Source organism: Heliangelus exortis, chromosome 1 (genome assembly GCF_036169615.1).
Source record: "Heliangelus exortis chromosome 1, bHelExo1.hap1, whole genome shotgun sequence".
In the NCBI taxonomy this organism is placed as follows: domain Eukaryota; kingdom Metazoa; phylum Chordata; class Aves; order Apodiformes; family Trochilidae; genus Heliangelus; species Heliangelus exortis.
The window spans coordinates 23,386,491-23,398,614 of record NC_092422.1 but is presented as its reverse complement, the minus strand read 5'-3'; the positions used below and the strand labels follow the sequence as shown (position 1 = coordinate 23,398,614).

General features: G+C 36.6%; 1 protein-coding gene across 8 annotated transcripts in view; it reads right to left on the bottom strand.

Annotated features, from left to right (window-relative positions):
* NBEA (neurobeachin) overlaps nucleotides 1-12,124 on the bottom strand; it is a 460,838-nt gene that overhangs the window by 259,803 nt on the left and 188,911 nt on the right. For all 8 annotated transcript variants that reach the window (XM_071737478.1, XM_071737489.1, XM_071737508.1 and 5 more), the window contains one exon: nucleotides 9,689-9,816. In XM_071737478.1, the coding sequence (XP_071593579.1) occupies nucleotides 9,689-9,816 (128 nt within the window). The remainder of the gene's footprint in view (nucleotides 1-9,688; nucleotides 9,817-12,124) is intronic.

Here is a 12,124-nt window from a genome sequence, read left to right as displayed (position 1 = left end):
GGCCTCATGGCTTGCAACTGGAACACAGGCTCCTGGCCTGAAAAGAAACCTGTGAGGAAGCACCCGATTCTGCTGAAGGTAAGAGGGAGCTGTGGAGCACAAACTCCTCTTCTTGGTCTTTAAAGGTAACAAAACTTTTAGCAGTTCTTCATGTTCCCTAAAAGAACAGCAATTAGTGCTGTTTGGTTTCTAGTAATATATTTTTTTACTAGAACTTTCAACAGTGATTTATTAACTTCAAATATCTAGTGGCTTCTACGTTTTCATGAATGACTTTCAGAGAGTCTTTTTAGCAAACCTGACTACTTTATGCTGTTACCAGCTTTTGTTTTCCTGAGAATATGTATTTTTTTTTATTGCTGCACTCTTTTAATCCTTTCTGTTGAATATATATAGTTGATTTCCATTGTCAAAGTGACAGAACCACATCAATTTCTGCCTAATGGGAACTCCTTACATTTTGAATTGTAAAGATATCTTGATTATTAATTACTGTAACAATGACAATAAAATCAAGGATAAATAGTTTGAGTGACAACAATTCTACCCTTAAGTTACACTGAGACCACACAAGCCAAAGACAAAGGAGAGGGCATGAGGGGTTAACCTCTGTTACACAGTCTAATATATCTTAGTAAGTGTCCAGTTCTGTAGACAGGGTTAGATTGGCACATCTGTGTAATTAATTATTGGCAGGTTTACACTCAAAAAAGTGCCAGATGCTATGCATTTCCTAGTTGCTATCTGAATCTCTGATCTATTACGTTTCCTGCCATGTTAAACATCTGTTTAGAACATACTTCTGCACACAAGAACTTCAGCAGTTCTAGAGTTAAATCTTCAAAATTGAAGGACTGTGTCCTCTTCACTTTCTGCTTTTTGTATTGATAACCCCTTAAAGGCATCATAAAGGAATATTATATAAAAGAAAAATGTTCTGTAACTGGTATGGAGGTCATTATAATTTGCAGATTTCACTGTGGATAAATAACAGAAACTTCTGCTGTGGCACCTGCTCTGAATGCCAGCACTGGGACCTGTATTGTCACTAGTAGTATATTCTGGAAAACTGTAGAAGTTGTATAGCTTTGAACACTGATTTTGCTGGAATTCATGAAAATAAATAGGCAGATACGAATATCCAGTTAACCTTTCATCATATCTTTGTTTCAACCATAGAGACGTCTGGAAAACTGCTGTTGTTTTTTGTCTCCATGTGTATCTGACTCATCGACGTGTTTTAGTAAGAAGCACTTCCAGTCCCAAAGTGCAGAAACATGAGCATACTGTAAAGCCTTTTAGTAAGACACTAAGATCTAACCATAGAGAATTTCTTACAAGACTATAAATAGCAGTTTGAAATTCAGGAACTCCTTTTTTTCCTGCTTATGAAGGGATTACAACATGTGCAGGCAGGATTTCAATCATCATCATCATTTAATATTATATCCATTGAGGGTTTTCATGCCCTACTGCAAAATTACCTGCTGTTTTCTTCATGGTAAAACAAAATCTTGCAAGTTACTTTCAGAAACTCAAAGTAAAAAAGGAAAATACGTGGAAATTACATGAAGTACAAATCAAGACTCAAAGCTTGTAACAGTATAGTTATTAAATGTACTGTTAGTAATGATGACTGTTTGAATGTCTTTAAACTTACTGAAGAAAAGTACTGGCAACTCATTATTGTTCGAACCTCATTATCTAAAATGGGTTCTTTTTTGGATAGCAGTATGATTTCACTGGGATCTTTTTTCAAGTGTTTCCAGTGAGAGCCAAAAAGAAATGTACGAACAGGAATCCTACTACGCATGAGCCCCAGATTCATTTAACCCCAGAAGTAGTCAAGATAGATGAAGATTTTGACATAGTAGATGAGGATTGGGTTAGGGATCAGCTGAGTAATCTGGACATCCATAAGTCGATGGGTCCAGATGGAATGCATCCAAGGGTGCTGAGGGAGCTGGCGGAGGTCATTGCTAGGCCACTCTCCATCATCTTCAATAAGTCATGGGTAACAGGAGAGGTGCCTGAGGACTGGAGGATAGCAAATGTCACTCCAGTCTACAAGAAGGGCAAGAAGGAGGACCCGGGTAACTATAGACCGGTCAGCCTCACCTCCATCCCTGGAAAGGTGATGGAACAACTTGTTCTTGTCACTATCTCCAGGCATATCAAGGACATGGGGGTCATCAAGAGCAGTCAGCATGGTTTTATCAAGGGTAAATCATGTTTGACTAACCTCATAGCCTTCTATGAGGAAATTACTAGGTGGATAGATGATGGAAGAGCGGTAGATGTGGTTTACCTTGATTTCAGTAAAGCATTTGACACCGTCTCTCACAGCATCCTTGTAGATAAGTTGATCAAGTATGGGTTTGGTGATCAGGTAGTGAGGTGGGTCAGGAACTGGTTGAAAGGAAGGAGTCAGAGAGTTGTAGTCAATGGGGCAGAATCTGGTTGGAGGGGCGTGACTAGTGGAGTCCCTCAGGGGTCGGTACTGGGACCGGTGTTGTTCAATATATTCATCAACGACTTGGATGAGGGTATAGAATGTACCCTCAGCAAGTTTGCTGATGACACTAAGCTGGGAGGAGTGGCTGACACACCAGAAGGCTGTGCTGCCATTCAGAGAGACTTAGACAGGCTGGAGAGTTGGGCAGGGAGGAACAAGATGAAATTCAACAAGGGGAAGTGTAGAGTTTTGCATTTGGGGAAGAACAACACGATGTCCCAGTATAGGTTGGGGGCTGACCTGCTGGAGAGCAGTGTAGGTGAAAGAGACCTGGGGGTCCTGGTAGACAAGAGGATGACCATGAGCCAGCAATGTGCCCTTGTGGCCAAGAAGGCCAATGGCATCCTGGGGTGCATTAGAAAGGGTGTGGTTAGTAGGTCAAGAGAGGTTCTCCTCCCCCTCTATTCTGCATTGGTGAGGCCGCACCTGGAGTATTGTGTCCAGTTCTGGGCCCCTCAGTTCAAGAAGGACAGGGAAGTGCTTGAAAGAGTCCAGCGCAGAGCTACTAAGATGATTAAGGGAGTGGAACATCTCCCTTATGAGGAAAGGCTGAGGGAGCTGGGTCTCTTTAGTTTGGAGAAAAGGAGACTGAGGGGTGACCTCATCAATGTTTTCAAATATGTAAGGGGTGAGTGTCAGGGAGATGGAGCTAGGCTTTTCTCTATGGTGACCAGTGATAGGACAAGGGGTAATGGGTGTAAGTTGGAGCATAGGAGGTTCAAGTTGAATATCAGAAAGAATTTTTTTACTGTAAGGGTGACAGAGCCCTGGAACAGGCTGCCCAGGGGGGTTGTGGAGTCTCCTTCACTGGAGACATTCAAAACCCGCCTGGACACGTTCCTAGGCGATGTACTCTAGGGGGCCCTGCTCTGGCAGGGGGGGTTGGACTAGATGATCTTTCGAGGTCCCTTCCAACCCCTATGATTCTATGATTCTATGATTCTATGATTCTACTATCACAAACTAAGGATATCTGTCTTCCAGAGGACTGGGTCAGGAAATTTACAGGCCTTAACAGCACTGTGCTGAGCCAGCAGCATCACCCCTTATTAGACATAGAAGAATGTACCCTGAGACATCCAGGGAAGCAAAATATATTGGAAATATAAGAAAGAAATACATTGGCAGAGAAGAAATATATTATGATCTCCTTAGCCTGGAAAACCAATTCAGATTTCCTTTCCCAGTATAAAACAAAAAATTCACAAGATTTCTGACTCTGACTGACCAGACTGCTCATGCCCAGTGAAACACACACTGCAAATGACACTTGCCTGACCTCCTCGCATAGGAATTTTATAACATTCACCTTTATTTCTAAGAGGGCTTCTCATACTAAAATAAGCCTCAAGGTAATGATTAAAGAACTTCTGAACTAAAATCTAAAAATCAGTTTATATAGATATATTTATACATACATATGAGAATGTACATCAGGAGGGCAGAAAGGCTTATTTCAAACAGTGACTTGAACACTGACTGTCTTTGCCTGAAGGGAAGATGATATATTCTTGACTGCATTTGCAGTTGAGATGCAGTCAAGTGCAGAACAAGGAAAAAGCACTTTTTCTACTGATCCCTGCAGGTGGCTGGCTGACACTGAATTCCATCTATCTATAATCATGTGAACAATGTTAGGAAAAACTAAGGTTAATGCAGATTATCACTCCTTGCAGGATATGGCACAGAGGAAATGGGGATTCACAGGCTCTAAAGCCAAAAATAAGCACCAGAACCATTCAGCAAATCTATGACATTTATTTAAACTCATTAGATATCCTTCTGGTAGAAAGGCTATAACATCCTGCAGTATTTAACTTCTTTTTATCTCTTCTCTTTGGTACATTGAACAAATCAAACTCCTTACATTGTACTTCATGGAGTTTATCTCCCATCCATCAGTCATTCTTGTGCTCAACTCTTCTGTTCACTCTGCAGTCTGTGCATATCACTCCTGAAGTGCTGACTACAGAACCAGATAGTAGGAGCTTGACTGAAATTGTGCATAGAAATGAAAATCACCTCATCTCTTCTTCCTAAGCATCCAAATATTGGATAAGTCTTTGTTGCCTCAGCACTGAGCTAGGAGAGCCCAGAGTATGCCAGTTAATATAACAATCTCTGCATGCTTTGAATGGTTTTGTCCCTCATGTCCTGCCCCCTAGGTATAGTCTGTATTCTTTGCTCCTAGACATTGGACTCAGCATTTGGCTGTGTTGAAATATGGCATTTTATGAGATTTGGTTATTCTGCAAAGTGATAGAACATATCTCTCCAGTGGAATGCCTTTGCTTCTCATTCTGTATATTTCTGTCTAAGCAGTTAGCTTTGCCAGGAACAATTCTGCACCATATGCAAGACTGCTAATAAAAATATCAAAGTAGGATCAAAAAGTGGCTCATAGAAATCCCAGCACTATTAATAACTTCAGGTTTTACTTATGTGTTGTTAATTCCAGTTAATGCAAATTTTTAAATTATACCGCTATATTTTTATTCTTTTTCTCTTTTTCTTGCTAATATTATTTATTTTGTTCAGAACTGTAGCTACATGCTCTGCTACAGACTGGTTAGCAATTACCAAGTCTGATTAGTTGAAAGAAAACATGCCTAGATACCCAGACAAAAGTATTTTGGATGAAGCAGAGTGAGACAGAAGAATAAGAGAACAGAAAAAATAAGTTCTGCAAGAATATGCAGTCTTGCAACTTTATAGCATCTGTGCTTCTGAGCACAAAAAGAATTCAAACTTCTGAAAAGTTTCTAAGAGAAAGGTAAAGGCCATGTTAAACTCCTAATTACTTTTTTTTTTTTTTTCTAGAAAGTCTCAGGGACTTCCAGACTTCCAAAGTATCTCAACAAAATGGTTACCCTGTCCTTCCTACTATAAAACTAGGTGTTGTTTGAGGAAATCAGGAACAAATTGTACCAGCAATAGTAGATGCCAGAGTGATACCATGCTTGTGGGTTTGGGGAGCTTTTAAAAGACTGTCATGTAGCCCCCAAGGTCTATCTGTTGTTTTCTAAGGAATGTTTGGGGCAATTATTTCAAGAAGCTTTCTGTGAAATACTATACAAAACTATTCTATCTACACTTCTACCAAGTATTAACATAGAGCAATCTGGTGAGTTAATGAGGAGAAACAGATTCCTAGTGCTCCTATCTGCACAAAAATATTTTCTATTTTTCTATTTTATCCGACTTCTCTGTCTACAAAAAATGTATCAAATATATGCCAAAGAAGTCACTAGAACTGTTTTGGAGAAAGGCTACCTAGCTGAATTCTACCCAGGTAATGATACAGGAAAATGACAAGTACTGGTAATGTTTATTTGGTTATTTTTCTAAAGAAAAGAGAAAGCATTGTATGTCACTACATTTCCATCTTGGACCTATTGTAAAAGTTCAGGACACTCCAAGAATAGCTGTAGTGAAAATACTCTTACCCATCTGTGCTTGACAAAAAGAGGATCTAACTTTTCTTTTAGATATATATCAGATTACACTTGCCTGTAACATTTTCACCTAAAAGCTAGAATGTTGTAATGCACTTTGCACGGAGGGAATTTGCAGACCATATGGAAACTACACTTATTGAAAACAAAGCTGTGCAAGTGTTAAATCCAACTCCACAACGTGCATTGCTAAGCTTAAATATACGACCTACACATATTGCATGTTTGTTTCCAATTAGATTCTAGATGGACAATTTTAACCTTTGCAACTTCTGTTCTCTGAGATATTGAAAGAACCTCAGTTGATGAACCACAGTGGTGTTGGGCTGGCTTTGGTAACACTGAAACTATTTGGGTTTGATTCAAAATCAGTCCTTTTTAACCTATCATAGAGGACACTTATTTTGAGAAGTTGAAATACTTGGAATAGAATAGAGTAAGATAACATTGAAGAAAAAAGTGCTTCTGGTAAGTGGGGAAAAAATAAGCAGGTCAAGAAACCAATAAATATGTTCTCCAATGTCTGATTGCTACATGACAGACCTCCTCTGCTACCTGTCCTATTTTGGAATTTACGAGAACAAACATGAAAAATTTACAATTTTGACCTTGAATGGTCTGGTCTAGATGACCAGGTGACAGCAGGAAGTTCATTTCAATTCCATTCAAGAGCTAAGAAGCTACTGCTTAGACGTTAAATATAATTTCCTCAAATAATAAATCAGATAGTGTAACAGAAGGATGACAAAAGCTAAAGGAAAAGGAGGTGACACAGTAATACTGCAAGTTTTTTCACCAAAAATTTGAGAAAGCTTAACTTCTACGAAAAAGGTGAAATTGTAACTCAGCTGTATACACAATTACAAATATATATCAACACCACTTATATCAAAGCCTCAGATATTCTGAAAATTTTTAATAACTATCCTGTTTTAGAAGTATTAAAATGTTTGGGTTTTTTTGTTTTTGTTTGTTTGTTTGAGGTTTTTTCTGTTCCCTTTTTCTTTGTGCTCTCCCTTCAGCATGCAAGACCTCATCTACAAAAATGTAGATACTCTCACCAAGTCTGAAATTATTTATTGGTTCTTACACAAATGCATACCCCAGAGCACTAGAAAGAGCTCCAGAAAAAAAGCACACATCATCAAAGATGCTTGAGGGTATTAAAATTTTAGCAAAATCTGACAGGGAAAAGGCTTCATACTTTATGGAGGTTCTGGAACACAGCAAGAGGAGGGAGGTATTTTCATACTTCAGGTAATCAGAATAAAAAGACACATTTTAAAGAATGCAACAGATACTTCTGTGGTGAGGAATTTGAAAAACAACACCTTCAGGGTTGATTAAATAAAGTTTATTTGCTGCTTTTTAATTGCTATAACTAAAGCCTTTACACATCAAGAAACAAATTAGACTATTTCCTATAAAACTGTCAAGCTAATTACTGGTTGCCAGTAAAAATTATGTTTAAATTATCAAAGCCCCACAGGAATTCTATGTACTTGCATATCTTGAATCATGGCTTTAAACTCCTCTGTTTTGCAGAGTCATTATATGGAGAGCCCTTTCAAACACTTCAAGGACTACTACTGGCTTTCAGTAAACAATGACAGGAAATTAATCAAAGTAAATCAGGTAATGGACTAGGAAACAATTTAGAATTCCCATTTAAAGGGAACTTAACTAGGCAAGAATACAGATTTCTTGAGATCAAGGGTTTCACGCAGGCAATGAATAAAGAAAAGGTGAGAAGTACACAAAGACCATAAAAGCAGCTTAGTTCTTTGTTAAAAAAAGCACCATACAATGTTAGAGGGAGCAAACAGAAAACCAAGGTATGCAGTGTAAAAATCTAAGTTGTGATTGGTTTTTTTTTATTTACAGATTTCTATTTCAGTACCTTGGGAAGAAAGGACTAATTCTTAGAAATCAGGAACAAGACAGTGATTGAAGACAAAGTCAGAGATGAGATTAAGGAAACATGATGGGAAGGGCAGTACTTTTTTTGGAACTTGTTTTTTCTTCAGTAAACTATGGTTCTTGAAACAGAAGTGGATGGCTTAGTCATAGATGGGACAAAATCTGGTAAAACAATCCAACTGGGTATTAGTAAAATGCTAGAGGAAAGAAAACCATGTCTCTCTCTGTATATGCAATGAGATAAACTGTGGCCTCTAGCTTTTCATATGCTGGGAACTGCTAGAGCCTTTTTCACACCATGAATCTAACCAAAAGAAAAGTCAGAACAGAATCAGTAAAGAATTTTTTAAATTTATAACACAGAGCTAAAGTGAAACCAAGACCATTTTATTTGTATTGCACAAAAAAAAAATATATATATAGTCCAATTAATCAATTGCCAAACAAAAAATGATAATGTGGCTACAAATATTACAACCAGCTTCACTGAAGTGAGAGACTTAAGAATGGAATCCAAACACCTTACAGCCTTTAAGTGTTCTCAGACCATTAACTTCCGGTGCCATTGAGAACTGCAACTCACTCATAGATATAAAACCCGTGAAGGTTCCAGGAATTACTAAATTACTATGCCATTCCTTAGCATTATCAAATAACTATTAAATAATATTATTAAAAATAATTCAACGAAAGAAAAAGGCTGTTTAGAAGATTTCAGTTACGTGTTGAGAAAAAAACAGGGATAATGTTGTGGGAAAGAACTCCATAAAAAGCCTGTAAACTAATATTTACATAAAACACTTGTTTAATAGAAGGAGTGGTGGAATTTGAACACAAAGCTGTGGTTGTTCTTGTGCACAGACCTTCACATGTTATAAGCTTTGTCTTAGTGAGACTTTTTCACAGAAGCACAAAATCATAGAATTGTTTAAGTTGGAACAGACCTGTAATATCATGGAGTTCAACTATAAATCTGTCATTAAATAGCAATATTGTGTGTAACAACAACTCTGGAAAGACAAAGCTTACTTGACTGGAATGTTCCTCTGAACATACAGTGTGGGATCAGTGCATGTTCATGTAAATTTCCCATCACTATTTTAATGGCATTAGCATTGATTCATTACTTTCTGCAGAAGCTTGCTCCACTTGCACTCTCTGCATGATTCATGCATTACTTACTTCCTCACTTATGAGAATTCATTATTTTCCTCAAGTTTTGTAACTATCAAGTAGTCAACACATGAAATCCAATAAAAATCCTTGAAAGCGTTCAAGGATACTTTAAAAAAAAAAAAAAGTAAAATCACTTTTTATTCCTGCCAAGGGACAATTCTTTATCTGCCCAAGTGAATACAACTGAGCCACCTAGGCAAACAGTGTCCCTACCAAATCTAGCTGCAAATATCAATAACACAGGAGCAGTCTTCAATTTACTTTCTTCCACTGGAGCTGATTACACTTTTAAAATGGTATTTTTCTCTAGTTTCTCAAAGCCAGGCTGAAAGACTTTTATTAATTTAATTATACTCAGAAAGAAAAAGCAAATTATAGAGATGCTTTTGCATTCCAATATGGAGCAATTTAACTTCAAACAGCATCTCCCTTAGGGGAAAAAATGGACACAAAAGGTACCACTTCTATATTCTTTAAATGAAGTTAAATGCAAGGATGTGAAATCACAACACGTTAGCAACTGATTCATTTATGTATCAAAAATAGTCTTGTGAAAATTAAACATTGTTCATATCAAAAGACTAACAGCTTAAATAATATAATTTTATAATAGAAACAGTACCTTCAATCAACAGCTCTTGTCCATGACTGCCCAATAATGTTCGGGATAAGAAAGGGGCAAAGTCGACAAAAATTTCTCGCAGGAGTGGGGCCACTTTTTCTAAAGCTCTTTCAAGCTTTGCAGTGATACTGTGGAAAAAGAGACCATGTTTGGAACAGTTAACACTAGAACTTGAAAGCTGTCAAATCATACTAGCTTTTAAAAGTTGCCATAAGCTTCTTTCTTTATAAGATAATCATAATTTGATTAATTTTACAGTGTTTAAATGGCTTTAAGCAAAAGCAAATGTCAGAGTCAGCAGCGCAGCAGCCTCATAAATTCTACAGCATTTGTAGAATACTTGCAAATGAATAAAATTTTTATTATCACTTTCAAATATGATAAGAAGTCAGATATTCAAGTGCAAGTTTATTTCACCTATCTCGGGTTGTATGCATTTATATTTTTAAATATATTTCAAAGCTCAAACCCAGAAGCTTTTATTCACCCAAGGCAATCACAAGTAGCTAAATTTTTTGTTCAAGGTTTCCAATAGCAACATCTGCCCTTGCAATGCTAGAGAAGGGAGTGCATGAATAAGAGTTCTAGCACAGGTGTGAAGAAAATAAATACCCTTTTCTTCAACATTTGGAGAAACTTTTACAGGTTTGCCTTCCATGACTATGTCTGTTGAGAGTATATACCTTTTGAAGCATGGAGTGTTCCTTAATTTCTATTTGTTCAGTGGCAAGAAGTGTTGTGACTTCTGTTTGCTTTCTAAATACCAGAAACACTACTCTTTTGTCTAAGGATACAAACCTAGAAAAAATACAAGTACATGGCTACAGCTCTGCAGTATGCTGAGGATCATTCCCCTGAAGAGTCCTTCTACCCTTTTGAAACCTGACACTTGTGCACTCTGAAACTCTCATGCCAAGATTAAAACCCTGCTCTGTTATCTCAAAGAAGTGAACTATTATTTAAAAATAGAAACAAAATTACATACATTTCCTCTTCTACCAAGAATTTTTGGTGGTTTTTTTCAGAGTGCTGGTGGCTTAGGGGTTTTTCTTTGTGCTTAAATTAGGACACCAAATTATTATTGGATTTGGAATGCAAATTTGTAGGAAGAAGTAACATTTATAAATGCCGACATGCAATTTTTATGCTTTTTCTGCTATCTCTAAACTGAAAAAATATTGACTTTTTAATTCAGATCACATGAAGATCCCTGAATTTAAAAAGAAACCTGACAGTATAAGCACAATGGAAGTTGTCCTTCATTAGCTTAAATTATTTTACTTGTTTTCTATTGCTTATTTTCTTTCAAAGCACTGCTTTCCCATCTCAAAGTCAGATATTGATTTTTGAATATTCTAAAGGAGCAGTCGATATGATCAGACTTTGTTGTAGATGATCAGTTGAAATGAATTTTATTATGCTAAAGCCTCTATTGACTTAATTTGAAATTCAGGTTATTAGCTTAGAGTTTTGATATTCAACATGAATCTACCCCAAGCTTTTGCTACTAGAGATAAAAAGCCTACTAGATAAATCCAGACTTCTCTGAACCATGTTTTTAACTGTAAACTGATTTAAAAGGTCTAATTTTAGAGTTCATTTAACTCTGAAAAGTCTTACGTGCTACCAAAAAAAATCAAGTTCAAAGGTTTTAAAGTTAAGGTATATTTTAATTTAAGGATCAAGTAATATGGGAGGTGTGGATGTGCTGTTAGGTAAACACCTTGTTATCAAGTGGATAGCTGATGGATCCTATATACTATATATCTATGGACAACTGAAATATGCCATCTGAATGTGAAATCAAAGTTTAGCACTTTAACAATGTACATCAAAGGTCAGAAATTAATATTTAAATAGTGAAAAAAGAAAAAAAAAAATCCTTTCTTTATATCACTGATGCATTTATGTGTTCAAAGCCTACTGGAGTTCTGGTCCTTCAGTTTTAAAAAGAAGAAACAAAATTGAGAAAAAAACCCACACAGAGTCCCCACCAATGCTTCAGGAAAATAGGTGACCTTTCTATAGCTTTTCCTGGACACGTACACACAGAAGAAAAGGAGGAGAGAAACAAATCAGAATCTACAGCTGTTTTTAACATCTATTATTCCTTATAACACATCCTGTACTCATTATGGAACACCCTGTGGAGATTATTGTAACCATTTTCGTAAGAGAACTAAGAAATTTTAAGTTTTTTTGTAACAATGAATATTGTTTTTTTCCTCTCCATTCTGGACATTCAAGGCAAATAATCAGTTAAGAACTTGCAAACTCAAGATTATTTATTTTGCAGATTAAAGGCAATGCATTTCAGAAAATAAATTATATATGTTATGTATAAAATATATCCTTTATATAAAGATGATAAACTGGGCAGGAAAGATTTAAAGAGTCAGGAGCAAGATATGACATTTTAACACTGTGCAAAAAGGC